Raw genomic sequence first — 21630 nt, 5'->3', positions numbered from 1 at the left:
AGTTGTCATTAGGTTATCATCCATCCAATACAAATCAAAGAGCATCCTGTTCGCCTTGACTCGGACATCAGAAGATGACCTCTGTCGTGTCAGACAAATGACGGTAGGAAGCACAGGGTTGCTTTCATAAAGCCGCAGCGCTCGTAACAGGTGGCAAATTGCATTACGTTTCCATCTGCGCGGCAGAAATTGGGAACACAAATCCACCCTCATATTTAAAAAAAGGGAGGTTTCTGATCATCAGGATTGTCATGTGACATCATTTAGGTACTGAATGTAGCCGGCGCGAGCGGAGCTTTGCATCAAAGCAAGTGTAACAAGGTTTCCGAGATGGGTTTTCGGTTTGCCGGCCCCAGTTGAGGGCCTGCCTAACAAGGTTATGTGTTCAGAACCCAGGGGCTCCCAAGTCCGAAAGGGTTGATGTGCACAGTTAATCAGAAGGCTCGTCCATTGAAGAAGACGTGCCCATTCATCTGTGAACCCACTCCTGGTTTCCAAGTTGTAAGACTTGAACAACCTTTAAATTAAAAATATTCACATATAACATGTTTTTTCTTATGCCTATATGCACCACAAATAGTTTTAGGCGATATTTTATATAATGGCTGCATAACATTCTTAACCCTGCGTATGTGATCTGAACTTTATTGGCTCTCACCTTTAGCAGAGCTGCAATCATTGGATGTGTTGCGTATCTGTCCATTCCCACTAAGGTGTACAAGCGGGGTTTTGGCTGGCCTGCAACAGGAGCTTGGCCCTCGTTATAAACACAACGAAATGACTGATTGATAAAGTCGAACCATTGCATGACTGAGTCGTGACATTACCGGTCACTGGTTGGAGTTTCCCCATTGGCTGTCGCTATTTCAATTTGCATTGGTCCAAACAGTTTATATTACCTCATCTGGGGGGTGCGAGCAGGACGCTCACATCTTCCTGTGTCTACACTCTGTGAGAGTCAAACAAGAAAAGTTTATTTATTGCATCTAATTTTCTCCCTGAGTGATCATTTTGCATGCAAATATAGCCAAACATCCCTCCACAGACTTTGTCTATGTGTGTATTGTGATTGTGAGAGACGATGATGTGGTTATAATGTCCGGATTCAAGCAGCGCAGAGCAGCAGCTTGGAAATAGCTTGGAAGTGATTTCTAGTTAACACAGTGGCCCTAAACTTGCTTTGCTGAGTTAAAAGAATAACCCGAAAGCCTAGAACTGTGAGGATGTAATTCCCCTGTGTCAGCTCATGGAATAAGTTCAGTTGACCTGTTTTCTTTTTTTAAACAGCTGAACTTACAAATACATTCTTCCAGATACAAAGCGGCACTAGGGAATCACGTCTTTCTGAACCCGCCCTAACGGCTGACGAACGGCCTAGTATTCCTTTCTAACAATACAGTTCAGAGGGCCATTTATTGTGAGTCCTGGGTGGGTTACTATGTGAAAGCCAAGAGTACCTGATCTCCCTGTCCGGCAGGGCCAGCTGGTTTTTGGAAAATAAAAACAATGCTTTGAATTTCAAAACCGCTTCAGTGCCCTTCGTCGCAGTCGTCTCATGAATGCAAAGTAGGGCGATTAATTAGACAAAAAAATTAAAGCAATGCTTGATTCAGCAAACAACAAACCCGTGTTTATAATGGAACGATAATTAACCAAGTGTATGTAGAGTGAGTGAAAACTGACCGCAACGGACAATAAAGCTGGAGCAGATTTGATGTTAAATTATGGTTAGCTGCTGGATGGTAGTGGATTTTATCACCACCACACTTACAGCCAGTTATCTACAGATGTGTGTTTTTGTCCCCAAGTAAAAGAATCACAACCTTCCCTGTGAGACCATCTTCTCCCCACCCAATGAATGTCCCCTTTTAAATTAGAGTCTTCCCCTCGATGGGAATACTCTAAAGACACAAGGGTTAGATACAACTATATTAAACATACATTTTCAGATTCTGTTCTCCCTATTGTCTGGGGAGCTCTCATGTTTCCCCTGCGAGGCCGTGATCCGAGGCGTGCGTTTTCCTCGTTCATTCAGTCGTGTGTCAGAGTGATATCTGACATCACTTTGAGATGAGGAATCTTGGGGAAAATTACGCATCTTATTTCATTTCATAAACAAACATTTGAACAGTGAGAGCACTGCTTTTAAAGGCCAGAGAAGATGACATACTGTCTTAACATATCAGTCTCTTAGAACTTAGAGAACTTAGAAAACACACGGATTCTATTTGTTACTGATATGACTTTACAAAGTAAGACAGTCTGTGTTAAAGAAAGAAAGTGCTGCTTGGTTCTGCTGTCAGCTCGTGAAAAAACACAGGAAATAATCTGCAGTTTGATCCTGTTGTGCTGTTATTCTTTCAGAAGAAAGAGGATTTCCTGCAGTCTTACGTGAATGACCTCACAGACCAGAACCAGTTGCTGGTCGAGACCATTGAGGAACTGCAGATGGAAGCTGACCACAACATTTCCAATTTGGGAATGAAGCCGCACCCCTCTGATCATATATTGGATGTAAGGTTTTGTCACAAGTATTGATACCATTTCGGCTTAATGAAGTAGTTAGTACAGATGCCAAACATTTTTTTTCTGTGTTTTCTACAAACTTCCAGAAATCTTCATGGTAGTTATATCCTTGATAAACATTTGTATCTTCAAGAAATAGTCTAATGACAAGGGTTTTGAATACACAAAGAGGTTTAGGATATTTCACAGTACCCACAATGGAAACAAATAATATTATACGTCTGCATAGCATTAACTTGAGCATTTTGAATGGTTGATGAAAAGCACGAGGTCGGAAATATGGATTTTTTTATGTGCAGTATATTTCAGAGCACACCCATGGCTCTTCTAGCGTGTGCAAGAACATCAATATTTAAGATCATGAATTACTTATGTACTAAAAGAAAAACGCAAAAATACAAATCCGGCTCAATTGTCCAAATTATATGTTTTTTGATATTTGCAACATGGGTGCAAAACAAAGGTATTGACTTTAGCCTATACACAAATAATTGTACTTTATGTTTGTATCACCTTCCTGTTTAAGGACTTTTGTTCGGTATTCTGCAATAAGTGGAGCAGCATATGTCAATTAAATGAAAAGTACACCGATAAAAAAACTATAGAAACATATAAACTTACATGAACATTACAGTGGTAAGAATTATTTGAAAAGAGAAAATAAGAAATAGAGACGAAAAAAAAGTAGCAGCTCTTGGCTTCTTTTATTTTTATTTTGCAGAACCATTGTCTCCAGGATCCTTTGTTTGTGTGCTCGACTCGAGTCCAAGGTCTCTTTGACTTTACGGAATCTAGTTGAGATCACACTGAATATGGTTAACATTATATTCAAGGAAACTCCTTCATTGTTTAGGCAGAATAATATCCCCGCATAGTACAATGGCAATGTAGGAAAGCATTGAGGATGAGCATGGAGCTGTGCAATGGGTTTCTGTTTTTAAGAACAATGTTAAAGATAAAGTGAACTCTTCAGGATAAGCTTTGTATAAACAGAAAAAGGAGGTGAGTCGAGAAGGGCCTCTGTAATTATATTTCAAGCTTTGTGGCCCTAACCATTTTCTGCAGGAAACTACAAATTAGCATTCATGTTGGGTGAACTCGACATAGAAAAAATTTGCTTTGCTTTTTTTGTTGTCAACTTTGCATCAACCCAAGGCAGGACTATAAAGACATCATCACCACTTGATGTAGTGACCTTAAGGCATTGTTCCATTTCAGTTATGGCCAGGCTTCTATCAATATTCACTCTTTTGAGTTGGGTTTTGCACGCAGAAAAGTAATTATGGCCTATTATACACCAAAGTACTTATCTGCTATTGTGGAGAAGGTCAGGGGGCTGGCTTTGTACGATCTCTACACTGGTCACAAAGGTCACTGCAGTACAATGGCTGTGTTTCTCAACATTCAAAGCGTGTCCATTTTTTTTTAACTTTCATCAATTTTTAAACTTCATATTATTGGCATTGCTGTAGCAACAAAAAATACCAGCACCTCCACAGCTTCTCTTCCATAGGGCTTTCTCAGATGCCTTTACTGAATAGTTTCTTGCACGCCCTCGCACAATATGCGTTGAGCGAAAATGGCCAAGGCCTTTATTCATTTCAGATGTGTTCGAAGCAATTTTAGACCCCCATTCCAATTTACATGGCTCTCTTGTAGATTAAAACAAATTACTACTAAAGGTGGAATAGGTGAGGACAAATTTGTGAAACTGATTGTCCGTGACGCAGCTTCCTTTGGCAGCCAGAGACACAGCGCGAGGGAACATAATAGTTAGTCGCCCTGCTATTGAACCATATTGCGAGCTTTTGAATCGCCATTTTCGCACCTCTTGAGCGACGCGCTCAATGTCTGTTTATGTTACTTTGTGTGTTCTCAGGGTCCAGATTGGTACACAAATACAAACAAATGGACTGCTTCACTCAACAGTCTATTAGGAGTAGTCAGGGGACAACAGTGTGTTTCTGCTCCGATGTCCATAATGTGAAATCCAATCAAATGAAGAGCATTTAGAGCTACTTATGGCCCCGTTTCCACCATGTAAACGATGCAGTGAGCTCTGTAATGGGAGCTTGGCTAACGTCTGATTGAATCGTAGTGTATGGCCTTGTTGATGCACAATAGGGATGAACTGTAATGGACACTGAGCAGAGTTAGTTTTGTGGTCGTAATGTCATGAAATCCCGGGCTCGTTTTCTCTGTTCTAGACTGCTGCGATTAGCCCCTTGTTTATTTGTCATCCACGGGCAGACGTCGTGTCATCAAACTGTCCCCCGTGGATGAGACAGAACATCTGTTTTTTAACCTGTCGTTGACTTTAAGCGGGCAATCGGACAACTCTTTCAGCGCCGACGTTCAGCCGACTGTTTGGGGAGAATGTTTTCTGCACCCGTGACACTTTTGTCTTGGTCAACCTCACTGAAGTGTTGCTCCAGCTCCATGTTAAAACACTTCAAGTACAACTCCTACATGACCAAGGTCTTTTTAAACACCTTCAAGAAGCACTAAAATATTTCCTCCTCTCTAGTAGTGTAGTATTTCCCGGACACAAGCTTTTATGGATTTATGGTTGGTTATTCTAATGGCAGCTGTGCTCTTAAACAGCATTGATAATCCGTATTAGGATATAGACCTCCAGTCTACGTGCTGCTGTTGCCAGTATCCATTTCTATTTTCTATGGTTAGCTAGATTTCCAGCCAGGCGGGGGGGGGGGGGGGGATGTACGGAAAATGCTGAACTTTCTTTGTGTCATTCGGTTACAATAAAAAAATAGCATTATTATTAGTGCCGGGGACTTTTTTGGAAAACCTATGGGGAAACTTTCCATTTAGTCATTTCCTTCAATCGTTGGGGCGATATTCTTATTGGACAGTCATTTTGGCAGCTTTCGCCAGCTTAAGGATTAGTAATCATATAATGCAATAAAACTGGCACTTTATGGATCCCAGTAGAAATGTTTTTTTTTTTCCCCTCTAGCTTTATTCCAGGCAGGTCAGAGGAACAAGGGCAGCTACAAGGCAACTTCTGGAGCTGGCAGGGAGTCAGTATCTTGCTTAAAGACGATTTTATTGGCCAGATGGTTGCCAATTTTAGGTTTCAATGACAGTCGGAGGATGGATAAAGCACTCGCCCTTAATTCGAAACATACGATTAGATGACCATGGCCAGACCGTTATCAGAGCATCTCACCATATTTTTGCCACACTTACAGTATAGCAGGCTGTAGACAGTGAGGAGGTTGAGGGGTCAGCAGTTGTATGGATTTGAGTTTGTCTAGGGTTTCTCCAAGATTTCTCAGCTAAAGAGTTTGCTGCAAATAATTCAGGCCCCCTGGTGTAAATTCCTGACACGGTCAGAGAACATGTCTGTTCTTTTCTGGCATAACTCGGCCTTAAGTCTTTTAGCATCAAAGAGTTTGAGTCGAGGGTCAAAAGGTTTCCTCATCGTCACTCCTTTTGCTCTAACAATTTATCGTCTCTCAATGTTTGTTTTTTTAGGACCTGAATCAACAAAGGACAACCCCTGAGCTTAGTCATCATCTTAGACGTCTTGGGTCAGACATGAACTCTGTTTCACAACCCCTCCAGCAAAGTGGACACATGCACAACCTTGATGTGAATCTCATTCGGCATTTTCCGTTGTCTTGACTTATCTCTTTCTTCCGTTGATCTGCCTTTTAACGGGCAATTCGGCGTGTGCGTTTACTGTGTGTATCTTTGAGTGCGTTTGTATTTGTGTGATACGTTTTAATTCCCAGAGTTTGGCCCTTGGCCTGCAGGGGAGTATGGGGTACTGTGAAGGCCCGATGGGGATCAGTGTAGATCAGAACAGATCAGTAGGGGATCATTTGGGATCACAGACCCTCTCTTTGATCCACTCAACCTGTCATCTCATTCCCACACAATTTTCAAATTATTACCACGCCAGACATAGTCAAAACACCCTGCACATTAATAAACACATTTTTGAGACTCTGCATCTGCACTGGAGATGTGTTGTTCAATTTCCTTGATTATAAAAAGACGGGGTTAACAAATAACACTTAATTTCTTCTGTCTTATTTCATTTCTGAGTAGAGAGGAAAAAAAAACAGGTTATAACAATTGTCAAGCGCGTTTGCTGACTCGAGTGCTGGGAATGTCTCCAGCTGTGATGAGAGTCTCCATGCTTTGTGTGATTCACAAAGTGACTATTTATGACATTCCCCATAAACCACAGAACGGGGGCCATTAAAAATCTTAAGGCTCGGGAGCCAAATGAGAAAATTGGTCTCATGACTTAATTCATGCTAATGAGAGCGTTATTCTTCCTGTCACACGGAGCACCCTCTGTAGTGGCACTCTCAAGACCCATATTGCTTCCCTGACTGTAGTTCGACAAAACAGTACATAAAAAGAAGAAGTCCATAAGTTATGTTGGAGCTGTCGGATGAAAACGGCCCATATGCAATATCATCACAACTTTTTCGAATTCATACAGATGGTTAGCTTCACAACCACTCTTAAAGGGGCATTAACAGCAGCTATAATGTGTTTCCATTTGGCAGCAGTGACACAAACACATATTTATCAATTTCCCAGCATTTCAGTGAGATTCATTTTAATTGCATTTTTGATATATTTTGCTTTCTATCAGTGATTAAGAACAGACTTAGACGGGCTGGCCTATATACTATTTGTGCTTTGGACTCCTGAAAAACAGAAGTGACTGCTCTGCTCAGTCAACGAGAACGCGCGTGAACTCAATTCAAGTCCACATTAATAACCATCTCTGAACTTTGTGACCTTTATCATTATCTCTCTCCCTTCCATGCTCACACACGAACACATTTGCTTGTGGAGCAGCTGCTCGGGAGTGAGAGCAGGAGTGTGAGAAAGCGAGTGCACGGAGGTCAAAGGGGTTGCGATGGTTGACTATGCTAATGCTGTTGTTAATGACTTTGCTGTGAGTGATAATTGATCGTCTTCATTACCATATTAACTCCCCCGCCCCCACCCTCCCCAGACCCCCACCATACCCCAGTCTCCCTCTATGCGGTAATGGATGCCCCCATTTGATCCTTGGAATAATGAACTAATTAGCTTAATTAAAATCAATAGAGGTGCCAATACCCGGTTAGACATTTCAGGGACACCGTCTCTATCTGCAGGGAAAGGAATTCTCAGAAGGAGAAGGTGAGAGAGGATGGATGGCGGGGGGTTAGAGGAGAGATAAATAAACAACAAGAAGAGTGGGAAAAAAAGGGCGAGGAGTAAGGAGGGAAAAGGGAAGTGGGACACAAAAGAAGAGGGAACTGTTTTATTCTCCTCTTCTTAGTTTTAAAAAAAAAGAAAAAGACGATGAGATCAACAGAAAGAGAGGGAGGATGGGCATGTACCGACAGACAAAGAGAGGGAAAGTTTGGACAAGAGGAGTTGTAAGTTTGAAGATCGTAAAAATGTAAGAGATAAAATTTAAAAATGAGTGGACAAGGGCAAAGACGAGAAGGCATGAGACAAAGAGAGAGAGAGAGTAAAAAATATCAGACCAGAAGAAAGGAGCGAGCCAAAGAGAGGGGGAACTAAACGAGGGAGAGAGAGGGGGCCAAAGAGGTTCCTAATGCTGATTTATGAGCGCTTGACCGTCGTTAGCTGGAATAAATGGCTTGTAGGAGTGGCTGCAGCATTACTCCCCGTGCAGGATACTAAGTGCATTGTAAGGTCAGCCATAAGGCCAAACTTACATATGTAGTGCTCTGCCCTTGTAAACCTTTGTTAATATATCAGCCACGGGATGGAACTGTAACCAGTCCGTCTGAAACACCGGTACGACCGCGGCTCACTAACCTGTATGGTAATTATGTAGTTTCAGTTTAGTGCTGAAACAATTACTCAATTAAGCGATCAATCGATTAGCCAATGGACAGCAAATACATTTTACTAAATAAAGTTACTTATTGAATAAGTAAGTCCTATGTGAATATTTGGTGGTTTTTCGATCAGTGTAAAAGGAATGTCGAGTGTGGACCCTTGCGAACTGTGACATTGTGATTAGCATTTTCAAAAATGTAGGAGTTGTGAAAACAAGGACAGGTGGATATTTGCTGTAAGCATTTTGTGCACTAGCTTGAGGACTGAATCTGGCCAATTAAGTCGCTTTATAATCAAGTCTTCCCATTGTAAATGCAGACGTCAAAGGAGAATATGCTAATGCAAAATTAAAAATTAGAATACAGTAAATTTGTAAATAGGTTACACCCGTGCATCTGATGTTGTATATTGTCTTTTCAATATGGCACAGAAAAAAAGCCTTGAACGTAAGGTAGTAGAGTTTTGTTTTTGCCTGTAGGCTCCCATCATATTCCTTTCTTACACCAAGCTCACTCTGCACAAAATTAAAGTTCACCTTTTTTTTTCCTGGTGCAAAAGACACTGGCATGTCCCTTCCGGTCGCCATCAACATGAGTTGCATGATCCTATTTTTTCCCTCGCTTTCTGTTGTCATCCGATGACTCACGCACGCGCACACACACACACACACACACACACACACACACATGTTGTCCTGCTTTTGTTTTATCCCTCTGTTGCTTTCAGTTGACCTAGCTCCAGACAAAAGGAGCGTAGAGGGTTAGAGGAAAAAAAAAATGGAATGATTGCGTAAATGGATGGCTATTTTCAGATAGAAAAGAAACAAGAAAAATGGAAAGTGAGGCGGCTGGGGGAAGAGAAGACGTGGGTGAGGGGCGAGTGAATGAGACAGGAGGAGACGGCAGAATGGGATGAGGTTGGCAGGATGGAGGATGGAAACAAAGGAGGAGGAACGGAGGGGAAAGGAAAGAGAGAGAGAGGGACAGTGAGAGAGAAGGGGGGGAAAAGTGAACCAATTCTGTGAATGACTGTTGCTGTAATATGTTCTTTTTTCTTTCTTACAGTAGAGGCACTTCTACTATTTTTACCGTTGATATCACCAGTCCTGCTATGACTACTGCAATAGCTACTTCTACGGTATGTCTGCTACAACTACTGTCTTTCCTCCAGTGTCAATTAGTGAACAGATCCCTGTTGACATGGTTTGCTTGACTTTTTCCCACATCTCACTTTCTCTACTGGAGATGAGACAGTGCACCTTCAACACGAATGTAACGCTCATGCCTGATCTGTTTGTCTTGAAAAACTGAGCCAGGAAAAACTAACTGATGTGATGCAACATCTGTGTAATGGGCTCTCTGTTTCTCTCACACTCTGTACCTTTCACCCTTTTCTCTCACTCGTGCTGATTTGGGCCATTTCGTTTAATACAGTGCTTCTCCGGCTACATCCACATTACTACGTTTTTGTTTTAAAACGCATAACTGTTGCTACGTTCACGCCTGCCGTCCACACCACTCCAGGGTTTTCAAGCGCCTGAAACGGAGACGTTTCGAAATATACTGCAAATTTTTAAAAAAAAGCACCAAATTTGAATTTATGCACAGTAGCATCAGCAAACTTGTGTTTGTTAATTTCCCTACATAAATCATATTCATTCAACCTTCATTCCAGATTTTTCCCAATCCCCGCCCCCACTGCAGTATCCCCCAGTTTGAGAAGCAATGCTTTAATACTATATTCCCTCACCACTCTTTAATGTATTACACACACACACACACACACACACACACACACACAAACACACAAACACATGCACACGCGTAGACCCTCCCTCTAACAAATGAGTTTAGCGTGGTCATAACCTTCACTGGGCTCATTATCATAGATTGCAGGTCTTTTCATAAAGCTGAGAACACTGGTGACAGATTACTAACAGGTTGGACACACACACACACACACACACACACACACACACATACACACACACACGTTGCGATCTGTAATGAGACCCTATTCCGGACACCAAACCCCAGCTGGCTGTAAATTACAGCTGCCACTCTGCCATACATACTTAATCAGCTAATGTTGTTTTATTCCTTATTATTAATTTCCCCCTTTTTCTGATTTATCTGAAGCGCTCTGCGCCGCACCAATATTTTCTCCCCTTTACAGTTCAGAAAGGCAGAGAATGAGACGGAGCCTTGTGCTTATTCATGTACTTAGGGAATTGCATCTGCAATGAATTGACTGGCTGTTTAGGCATACATAACGGCGTCTACTACTCACCTTAATAATGTAAGCAGGTCGTAGCTCCTGCTAACCCAAGGGTATATAAGGCACGCATGCACAGACACACACACAGCCCACCTATATTAGCGACTGACCTCTACGTGTGCCAGGTCCCCTCTTTGTCTCATTGCGGTTGCATTGGAATGTGAATGTTTTATGATTGGGGGAGAAGGTGGTTTGTCTTTTGTGTTTGTATCTATTGTGTCTTTGCTTGGTGACCAGGTTGGTATGTACACAAAACAAGTTTATGGCCACTTTGGCTTTTTATTTGTCATTTTTGATATAGATCAATAACAGTCCACTGGAACCACACAATACAATTTATTGTTTAAAAGATACTTAGGAAATAAGTAAAGTAAATTGAATTTGCAAATTAGAGACCATTTTGAGACGGTTGTAAAATGTCTCATGAGTTCTCTGTACAGGGTCCTCAGGTATACTGAGTACTCATGGGTCACACCAGACCATCTTGGAACTCAACTTTCATGTTTGTCTCAAAAACTTAAAGGGTTTGGTGACTCAATCCAAGTCAATTTCTGAATCTGTGATATAGCAATTAAGTAATTTAATGAGTAATGGTGTCCTAGAGAATGAAGCCATGCTCCTGCCGTCTGTGTTGAAAGCCGAGCTTCAATGTTCTTTTTTTTTTTGGAGTGCTGCTCCAGGTGAACATTAATATTAGTGCTTGCACATGTGAATGTGCTCATATAAAACAAATTGCTCTAGATCCAATCGGCAGTGATGCAAACTTAACCTGGTTGCACTCACAAACACAACTGTTCCCTGCCCACCAAGGTGCTGTTACACTGGAGTATGTTTTATACAGTCTATACAGGGCGACACACAGCACAACATAGAGGCTATCTGCCAGTGTGCTGATTTGTGGGGCTGCAAGAATGAGGACAATCATAAAATGAGTGTTAAAAACATGCATTTACGAACCGAAGCATCTCACGCTGAAGTTCCTAACCTGACGGCTGCACCACCCGCGGATGAGACGCAACAGATCCATTTTAACAGTCCGCATGGCAGCTAGATAGATTTTTGCTGGCTCTCCCGTACACGGAGGGAACTTTACTGGTTTTTGCCTCGTTTTTTTTGTGTTTAGAAGCTGCTTTCACTGGGCTTTGTAACACCAATAGACTGTTCATGCAACACGAGCATGAGTTGTGGTATGAGATGCTGGTGCTAGTGTGACATCTTGTCGCAGTGAATAACATATATATATTACCATATGACAGCGTGTTCATCTTTCCATTTGCGACAGCTCCTCTTCTGGATGCTTTCATCCATGTTCGTGCAATTGCGTATATTTTTCATTTGTATTTCACTACCCTGTGTCCTTCATAGGCACAAATACACAGTTGCACACTTAACAATACTTAACATGAACATATGCATACACTCACACACACACACACACACACACACACAAACACACAAACAGATGCACATGTAAGCTCGCACACGGGGCAATGTGTTGACCTGTGAGTCATTGCTGTCAGCATTGATTTCCTTTCCCCAGAGTGACCCCTGTCACCACAGCGATAGAGTGGCCGATATTTCACCAGTACTGCTGGGTCTCTCCTTTTTCTATCAAGCCCCCGTTCCCCAGTCCTTTCCTTAATCTCTCTTTTCTACGCCACCCCTTTCTCTTTTAAGCTCCTAATCATCCCTCTTTTCCTTTGTCCCTGTCTGTTTGTTCTCTTCTTTTTTCCCCCTCCTTAACGGTCATGTCTAATGAAGAAGCTTGACCACTGTAACTGTTACTTGTCTTTTGAGCCCAGTTCATTTGTGTTTTTGTTTATGTTCTCTTTTTGTGCACGCGGTGTACGTTGACCTCACAATAACAATGGTGACCCTTATTTCCCACCCTTCCTCACTCAGACCAGTGTTCAGTAAGAAGGGGAGACAGGCAGGGACGGGGTGATGTCCGGGGTTATTTAAGTCCAAGGAGGTGTACTGTATCAGAGAATGAACCGAAGACCATTTCTGTGTGTTCACTGCGTCTACACTTTTATTAATGAGTGTACCGTCTCTAGATCTAAACGTCCTCCTTTTAAAGCAAGTGACTTTCTGTGCATCAAATAAAGTTATTTTCTTAAATCGCTTGAAAGGAAAGACAAATTATTAAATATTAAGACTTTGCTGACTTGTTTACAGTTGGCCCTGTTTTGAAACTGGGCAAACACAGAAAGTAGAAATTCTCTTTTTCTCCTTGAATCTTTGATACAGTTGCACTTTGTATTTTCATTTCTTCTCCCTTTTCCCCATGACACTGTTATAATGTTGCCATGTTAATCAAGATGCAAATTCTGAGGTGACAGACTTCACACGCCTATTCCTGTGTGTTGTCAAACTTCATCACAGGTTACAGCACATGGAAAAAAAAATAACATTCTCTAAAATCATTTTCCTTTATTGTCTAATTGAATTTGACTCTTGTTGAATATGTTAGAGTAAGTTATTTAATATGTTATTTTTGAAAAGAAAGTACAGTCCCTAACCCCCTTTAAATAACACACCATCATGATATTTAGATTCATATTTGTTTACTTCTCCCTGCACATTACACAATCTCCTCATGTCCATAACAAATTATTCACCATTGCTTCGAATTCTCCATGTGGCTAACTAATCCAGATGTAGTTTTGGTGTATTGATGTTGATTTGGATGAGCTTGTTGGCCTCGTGGCTCACATCCCAAACAGGTATATGTGTACAGACATCTTGTGTGGCTAACTTCTAATGATTATCAGTTACTCAGCTTATCTCTTCATCACTAAGGCAAATGTATAGCCCAAGAAAAGTTTTTGTCCTCGCAATAACTAATAACTTCTTTATGATAAGTCCATGATTCAAACACACATGCACGGGTCCCAAGTGTAGAGAGCAGTAACAGAGTTGGCCTCAGGGACTCCTTAGGGAGGTCGCGCTCCTCGGGGAGTCGTTGCAACACCACTGTACCCATGGCAATATGCAAATCCCGATATGATATTTACCACCCTGAAGTGTTCCGAGGCCCCTAAAGACTTGTTCTGTTTCTGCCGTGGACGTAGGTCTGATCCTGAGCGTACCTTTACCCCGACATGTCAATGGCGACTTGTGCTGACAAGAAACACACAGCAAATACTTTATGGTTGACATTTTAATGATTACTGCGATGCCATTAAACAAATCGACTGATTTCCAAACATAAGGATAACATTTTAGTCTATATATATATATAGTCCCCCAAAAGTTTTCCTTTAAAATTTAAGAACACATCCAAATATGGTGGGAAGTAACCAGTCAGTGGTTTGACAGCCTGCAGTGCAGCCAATTAAAGCACCCAGCCAAGCAGGAGTCGGTGGTCTGGCACATTGTGGCACACAATTGAGTTTGTGGCTGCACAGGGTTCCTTTGCCGTTCCTGTGAAACACACTGAAGGGTGTGATGGATCCTCAGTCAGTGCACTCGCTGTCAGACATGCAGGGATTTGCGTCGCACCTTGAGCATTTTAAATGGCTGCACGTATGATAATAAAGGGGGGGAGGGGGGGTGAAATAAATGAAATGAGTAAATCAGGTCTCATGAAATGAAATGACAGGCAGGTTGAAACAGCGGGTGAGTTTGTGTATTTCTTGCCACCAGCGTCAACATTAAACGCATCAGATTGAAGCCACCCTCCAGGGTAGCATCACTCAGCCAGGCGTGTGTGTGTGTGTGTGTGTGTATGCGTACATGTGCATGGTGAAACCTAAGTCTTTTATCTACTTTTCCGTTTCCTCTGTTTTTATTGTTTATCTACATATTTATTTATATATTTATGTTGAAATGTTGTACAGAGCACACACACACACACACACACACACACACACACACACACACTGATCTATCGATGTATTGATGTGTGAGTGGGTGTCACTTTCTTTTTATTTTCCATCTCCCTCCAATTTTTTCATTATTTCCCCTCAGTATAATCTCCTGCAGAGTTTTTTGTACACTTGAGTAAGTTTGAGTGCTGTTTTCTTTTGCCAAAAGCAGTCCAATTCCGAAAGTTACAAAAAAAGTTACCAAAAACCCCCCACCACATAATAATAAGAAGCTTTGACAGAATTTCCTGATTTTCATTTGGGAGAGGTAGAAATGAAACTTATTTAACAGTCCTCCAGTGTACCCTCCCCTCAGTGTAAGTGTTCAAATTCAAAACTACTGACTCTTGTTTTGGTATGATATGTAGGCTTAGGAGGCTGGAGCTTCATTATTGTTACATTATTATTTTCCTCATGACTTTACTTGTTTTTCTGTCGTCCAGATGTTTTCCTTACAGTTTACTGACTCTTCCCTTACAATTTTCATTTCTGCAAGGACAGAAGTAGATGCATTTTTATTTCTCTCTCTCTACCTCCCCTATATCTCCCCTTGCTCTTTTTTTTTTTTTTTTTTTTACCCCTCCCTCTCCCTGTCCCACTTCTCTCCCAGGACTAGAGGAGGATATGTCTCTTTTTCTCCATATTGACTTTCCAGGTCAGGCTCCTCTTCTCCTATTAGGCCAAGCTAACTGATCAATACATGGGCCTGGTGGGCTGCCGTGTGGACATGCAGACAGGCACACGCAGCGGGGTCCATGCCGTGGTCAAGTGACACACACATGCACACACACACACACACACACACATACACACACAAAATGACGCAACTGACTGTAGAAGCAATTTCTAACATTTAAAGAATATGAAATAAAAAGTCGAAAATCTTGATTACCGAATCATTAAATTAATGACCAATCAGTCAATCAATCAGTCAAGCATGGATCTATCAATCTTCATCCAGTTGGATGCCTCAATGTCATATATGGAGATGCAACAAACTCCTCCTCTCCTCCCAAATGCTCTCCTCTCCTCTCCTCCCCTGTTGTTTCCCCAGCTGCTGAGTTGTGACATCTGCAGTACTGCGACATGGATAAGCAGCTGCCAGAGATGGAGGGCGCGGGGGAGGGAGGGAGGGAGGGAGGGAGGGAAGAGAGCGAGAGGATGGAGGGCTACAGAGGACAATGCAGGAGACAAGTGACGAGGGGGAGGTTGGGGGGACGCCAATGGGAGGGGTGAGGGGGCTCTGACGACCAGCAACAGTTAGGTGTACGGCAGGTTGAGATGGGATTGTGTGTGTATGTGTGTGTGTGTGCATAATTCTGAATATGTGCATGTCTATGTGTGAGTGTGTATCTGCGGATGTACTGCATGTGTGTGTGTGTGTGTGTGTGTGTGTGTGTGTGTGTGTGTGTGTGTGTGTGTGTGTGTGTGTGTGTGTGTGTGTGTGTGTGTGTGTGTGTGTGTGTGTGTGTGTGTGTGTGTGTGTGTGTGTGTGTGTGTGTGTGTGTGTGTGTGTGTGTGCATGGCAGCGAGCCAGGCGGTGCCATCTGGCTGCTTGACAGGGCTCTTCTCATTAACAGGGAGGTTAATTGCTGTGGCAGCACCCAGTCTGTGTCAAACATCACCCTGGGGACATGGAGGCAACAGACAATCTACATGTTTGTATGCGCTCGCGCACAAACACACGCGTGTGTTTGTGTGTTTAAGCATAAAATATGACAGCGGAGGCACCAAAACTCTTTTCAAATCGTAACAACGGTCGTCATCAACCTGCTGTATGGTAGCCCTGGTACGTATGTAAAGAGGGCAGCATAGAGGACCTGCGTGCGTGCGTGTGTGCATGTGTGCGTGCATGTGCGTGTATGCCACTCTACATGCATGTTTATATTATTCTTATGAATTATGCCTTGTTTCTGTAATGATGTAGAAAGAATTAGGTTTACAAAGCCAATGTCTATAGCCCTGAGGGCAAACATACACACACACACACACACACACACACACACACACACACACACACACACACACACACACACACACACACACACATGCAGGGGGAAGGGGGTGGCAATATGCATGTTATTACTGCATATTCATGACTAATTTTGTTAGCCTTGTCTAATAGGCCTGAGTGACAGCTTGAGAAATCGAGAGCCTGCTTTAATATTGCACACACTCACGGTGATACACACACACACACACACACACACACACTTCAGTCACACTCATTCACCCTGCTCTCTCTGTCCACACGGTAATCACAACAACACTTAGGGCTCTAAATAGGAACTCCTTGTCCATCTGTTGGTTTGACATCGTATCATTTGTTTAGCACAATTACTTTATTGTATTTAACAATACAGTAAATCACATAGCCTCATTTTTCACATGCATAATTATTACCTACAATAACCTGCACACACACCGACACATGCACATACATACACACACACACACACACACACACACACACACACACACACACCATGAACGACATGAATAGATCTTCTGTTCGACTTGTTGCAGATCAGAATGTATCACATTTTATTAAATTCGTCATAGTAAAAAGATGTAAAAGAAAAAGCACAAAATACAGCCTCTATCTATTTACATAAATTAAGCTTTGCATCTATGATTAATACAAACTATGCTTATTTTATTTCCGTAATCTTTGTTGCCTATGCGATTGTTCAGTGTGTGTGCATTTGCGTGTTTTTAAAAGAAAATCTTAGCGAAGGAGACACATTTACTTTCCGTACTTCAGCTAGTGATTGTTTTCTAGTGCACAGATACATGCGCCGATTACAGTCTGAGCCCACCATCCCACTGTGCAGGTGAAAATACGGATGAAATTGTCTCCAGTTACTTTTCAGTCAAAACTCTTACTTTCAATTTTCAACTTTTCCCATTTCAGGCCATTCGTCTCTAAAGTGTGTCTCCCAAATTAGGGGTTATTGAAGTTTTTTTTCCACCCAAACTGATAGGGAAATAATTTTCCTTTTTTTAAATTGCTTTTGCCCTCCACCTGAAAAGCCACAAATATTAGGAAATAAGAGCCGTAAGAGGTGTAAACGGTTTTGACTTTTAGATATATTTAAGGAAAGGCTGTTGAGTTCTATACATTCGTGTACACAGGCGTCTGTACATGCTTAGGTGTCAGGAAAGCACAGTTTTATTGGAATAAAAAAACTGAATCAAGTGAATTAATAGCCCTGCACACATTTTCCCATTTCCTTCCAGTGACAGAAACAAACTATTATATATTTTCATAAGTCTTTTTTCCCCCCCTTACTCCTCTGTGGCTTTTACTCCATTTGACTGATTTTTTTTTTTCATGAAGTGAAAGATTTAACTCTTACTGCTCCATCTCTCTCTCTCTCTCCATACACATGTCACCTTTGTCAAATCTTGCCTTTCCTCCCCTGCTTGGTGTGAATGTGCAGACACGCTTGATCCAATGTGAGTTTAACATTTTTAATCTGCGCAAAGTTTAATCAGAATAACTCATCTCTCGAGGCTGGTAAATATGAAACTGTGCGAGTGTGTGTGTGTGTGTGTGTGTGTGTGTGTGTGTGTGTGTGTGTGTGTGTGTGTGTGTGTGTGTGTGTGTGTGTGTGTGTGTGTGTGTGTGTGTGTTTGTGAACAGTAACGTATGATCTGATTCTTTTCCATCTTGGGTGTGTGACAGCTGTCACTGGTGACTCAGAAAGGTGTCTGGGCAGAGTTAACACATTTCCACCGCTGGGAAGCGCATGCACACACACACACACACACACACACACACACACACACACACACACACACACACACACACACACATAGAGACAGCTCCAGTCGCTGTAACACAACTCAAATTTCACCAGGCTAAGCAACTCTTTGCTGCTTTTTAAGAATCACATATTACACTTCATGCACACACCACATGCAGCTCACATAATGCTCATTATTCCGTTGCATGTTTAATATTAAAAAACATTAGATGAATTAACTAACCATTTTAATTAACCATCAAGGCTCATTCGGGGTTCGTGTTGTGATTGTTTTTTCTTTTTAATTGAGTAACCAGAGTAAAGACTGGCCTTGAAAACAATGATGTACTGTGTTTAAATGTTTCATGTGATCTGCCCACTAGTATTTGCTGTATTTAGATCATGTGGTGATTATTAGGCTTCAGGTGATTCAGATCACATGTTTAATATATTCAATACTGGAATTTATATTGTTTCGCTTTCAACGGTTTTCGCTCGGCCGACTTTCGTGAAACTCCACGGCAGTAGGTCCCGTTCCTTTATTGCAACTGAGATAGAAAGCCTGCAAATCCCCTTTCGAACCAAGGACATGGTCATCTCTGCACCGGGGAGGCAAATTACAGAGAGTTAAGCAAAAGGTTGACTCAACTTGTCCTGATTTGACAAATATAAAAACAAAATAAACTACAGAATCGCACAATAAATTAAAAAAAAGTTACCATTATAATGTGTTAGTTCAAGGTGTTGTCACAGGTGTCAAGGTAAATCCTAAAATAAGTAAACCTGCAATCTTATCATGTTAGTACAAAAAGACATAATTATACGACGTGTTGAGGCGAGTTTTTGCAGCGTGCTTGTTGTTGTTTAGAACCCTGACTGAGAGGTGGAGAAATCTTTTTTCCCTTGTTTTTTTTTTTTACGATATTGCTTTGGCAGCTGTGCTAGAAGCTCTCCATGTGCAGCCAGGTTTAACAGGACGCTGAGGCGTGTGTGATGAATTACCAGCATATCTCAGCGCCCTGGGTAACAAACATGGCGTCGCCGGTCGGGATTAAAAGGGAGAGTTTTTTATGGCCTTCCCACACCTCCTTACAGGGTGTCACTAAATTATACCCACTGCTGTTTTACTGTCTTCTGTGGCCTACGGTTAAGACACACGGGCTAGTAGAAATGCACGCTCTCACACACACACACACACACACACACACATACACACACATTTTTGCTTGTGGTAAACCCGGGTTTGTTGGTTGTTTATGTGTGTGTTGGTTGGCTGCAGTTTGCTTATGCTCCTTGTGAGCTGACTCATTTGCGCTGCTGCTAATTAGTGGTTTGTGTTATTACAGAGGCTGAGAGAAACGAGTAGATAACTGGAGCTTGTTCTGCTAATCATCCTTTCAACAAAAAGTTGATATATATTTCTCTTCATTCATGCTTTTGTCTCCGCTTAACTGGTATGTCTGCGATGCAGATGCACGGATAGATATGCTGGCACAACTCACACACAAACAAACACACGCACACACACGCACGCACACACACATACACACACACACACACACACACACAAACACACACACATAGACAGAGCCTTGATTGCCATGCAATTTCATCTTGGTTTGTTAGCAGTGTGCCAGTTTCAGTATGAGCTGAACTGATACTATGAGGCCAACTTACAACAAATGTATATCCAATATGGACGTACACATGTAATTATTTTGAATTTGTCAGTGCAAAAAGGTTTTCATCTGTAATGATGTTTGTTAATTGCTAACGTGTTTGCAGTTTTTCCTTTATGCATATTAATTCATAGCAGTTCATGCTTTGCATTCCTCTGCCTGTGCCTCCTCTGTACAGTTTAACATCACCACAGATTACCGTAAAAAATCAGATATTATGACATAAAACTGTTGTTGGGAATGAGATGGACTTAATATATACATTTAAATAGATACTACCTATAAGATCATGTGTTCCATAATTACACTTATCTATGCGTGGAGACCTGCAGGGGTCCGTGCTCTTGTTTTCCACATGTGTATCTCCACATGTGCAGTAGATACTGCACATGCAAAAATAAATCACAATGTAGGCATGGATGCACTCACTTGCTGCCATGCAGTCACTTCAATCATCTTTTTCCTTCTCTTTTTCTCCTTAGCTGTCTCGCAGGATGCTGCCTTGCAACGTGCCGCTTGATGTTTCACATTAGTGTTCAGATTAGGGAGCCGGTGTGTCATTTGTTTCACAGCTTGCCGAGATGTGACCACTTGCACATTTCTCCTTTACTTCTGCCTGTACTCCTGCGAGTGCGGAGGGAGGAGTTGAAGAGACAAGGGCCGGGACGGAGGCAAAGAGGAGGAACAGACACTGACATATGAGTGGAAGGTAGAGAAGAGAAGGGGGGTGAGGAGTGGAAGAGGGAGACTGAGGAGGATACAAAGTCCCATGCTCCGTCTGTTAAAAAGCTGAGATGGGAAATATTTTGAGTTCTCAGGTACATAATTTAATGCACTATAGATTTATTGTACCTGACCACGCTACCCAGTAATCGGTGACAACATGTTAACTAGGCTTTAAATAGTAAAACTGATTATCTTCATTGTTTTCCCCCATTTTTAATGATCTTGTATGAAACTATGCTTCTTTTGAAAGTAGTATGGGACTACAAAGGACACTGAAGGAGAAAGAGGTCGTTTCATTTCATCCATTTAAAAAACCTAAATCACTGTAGAACTTTATAAAACCATGGGAACCTGAAGACGCTCAACGTGAACTCAAATAGCAAGTCAAAAAATATCACACACACCTTGATCCACAATGAAAAGATTACAAGAATCAATGAATTATGCATGGAGTTCATACATGTTTATATTTATATTTTTTAAATATTTTATAACAAATGAGCTCAATGAGGTTTCCTTAAATGAGCAGCTGAAGCATTATTTTTTAATTTGTTATCATTTACATGCGTGCATATACATGCACTTACACAGACTTGTGAAAAAAAACCAGACAACAACAAAACACTTCACCTTAATTCAGACCTCAGATGCTCTGCCCTCCCTTCTCCCCCCACCTCCTTCTTCCTTCCATCCTGCCATCTTGCCACAACCGCTCCAAATTAATCTGCAAAATATTGATTTGAGGACGATGGGGGTGGGGTGGCGGTGGTGCACGATTGCGGCCGCATATTAATACGAGCGGGCCGCTCTCCGTCTCTCCTCTATACTTTAAGATCCTCATATCTTCATAATTGATTAATGTTCCTTTGTGAAGTGGGGATGAATAATACATTAGTGGGCCTGCTGCACCCTCAGGCTGATGAGAAAATGTTTAATTTCAGTAAATGTAGCACT

At 41.8% G+C, this 21630-nt stretch overlaps 1 protein-coding gene across 4 annotated transcripts in view; it reads left to right on the top strand.

Annotated features, from left to right (window-relative positions):
• LOC118291517 (golgin subfamily A member 6-like protein 22) overlaps window positions 1-21630 on the top strand; it is an 84909-nt gene that overhangs the window by 1400 nt on the left and 61879 nt on the right. For all 4 annotated transcript variants that reach the window (XM_047329961.1, XM_047329960.1, XM_047329959.1 and 1 more), the window contains exon 2: window positions 2365-2514. In XM_047329961.1, the coding sequence (XP_047185917.1) occupies window positions 2365-2514 (150 nt within the window). The remainder of the gene's footprint in view (window positions 1-2364; window positions 2515-21630) is intronic.

Source organism: Scophthalmus maximus, chromosome 21, assembly GCF_022379125.1.
Source record: "Scophthalmus maximus strain ysfricsl-2021 chromosome 21, ASM2237912v1, whole genome shotgun sequence".
In the NCBI taxonomy this organism is placed as follows: Eukaryota; Metazoa; Chordata; class Actinopteri; order Pleuronectiformes; family Scophthalmidae; genus Scophthalmus; species Scophthalmus maximus.
Note: the sequence above shows the minus strand (reverse complement) of the source record. Positions and strands in the feature narration are given on the sequence as shown.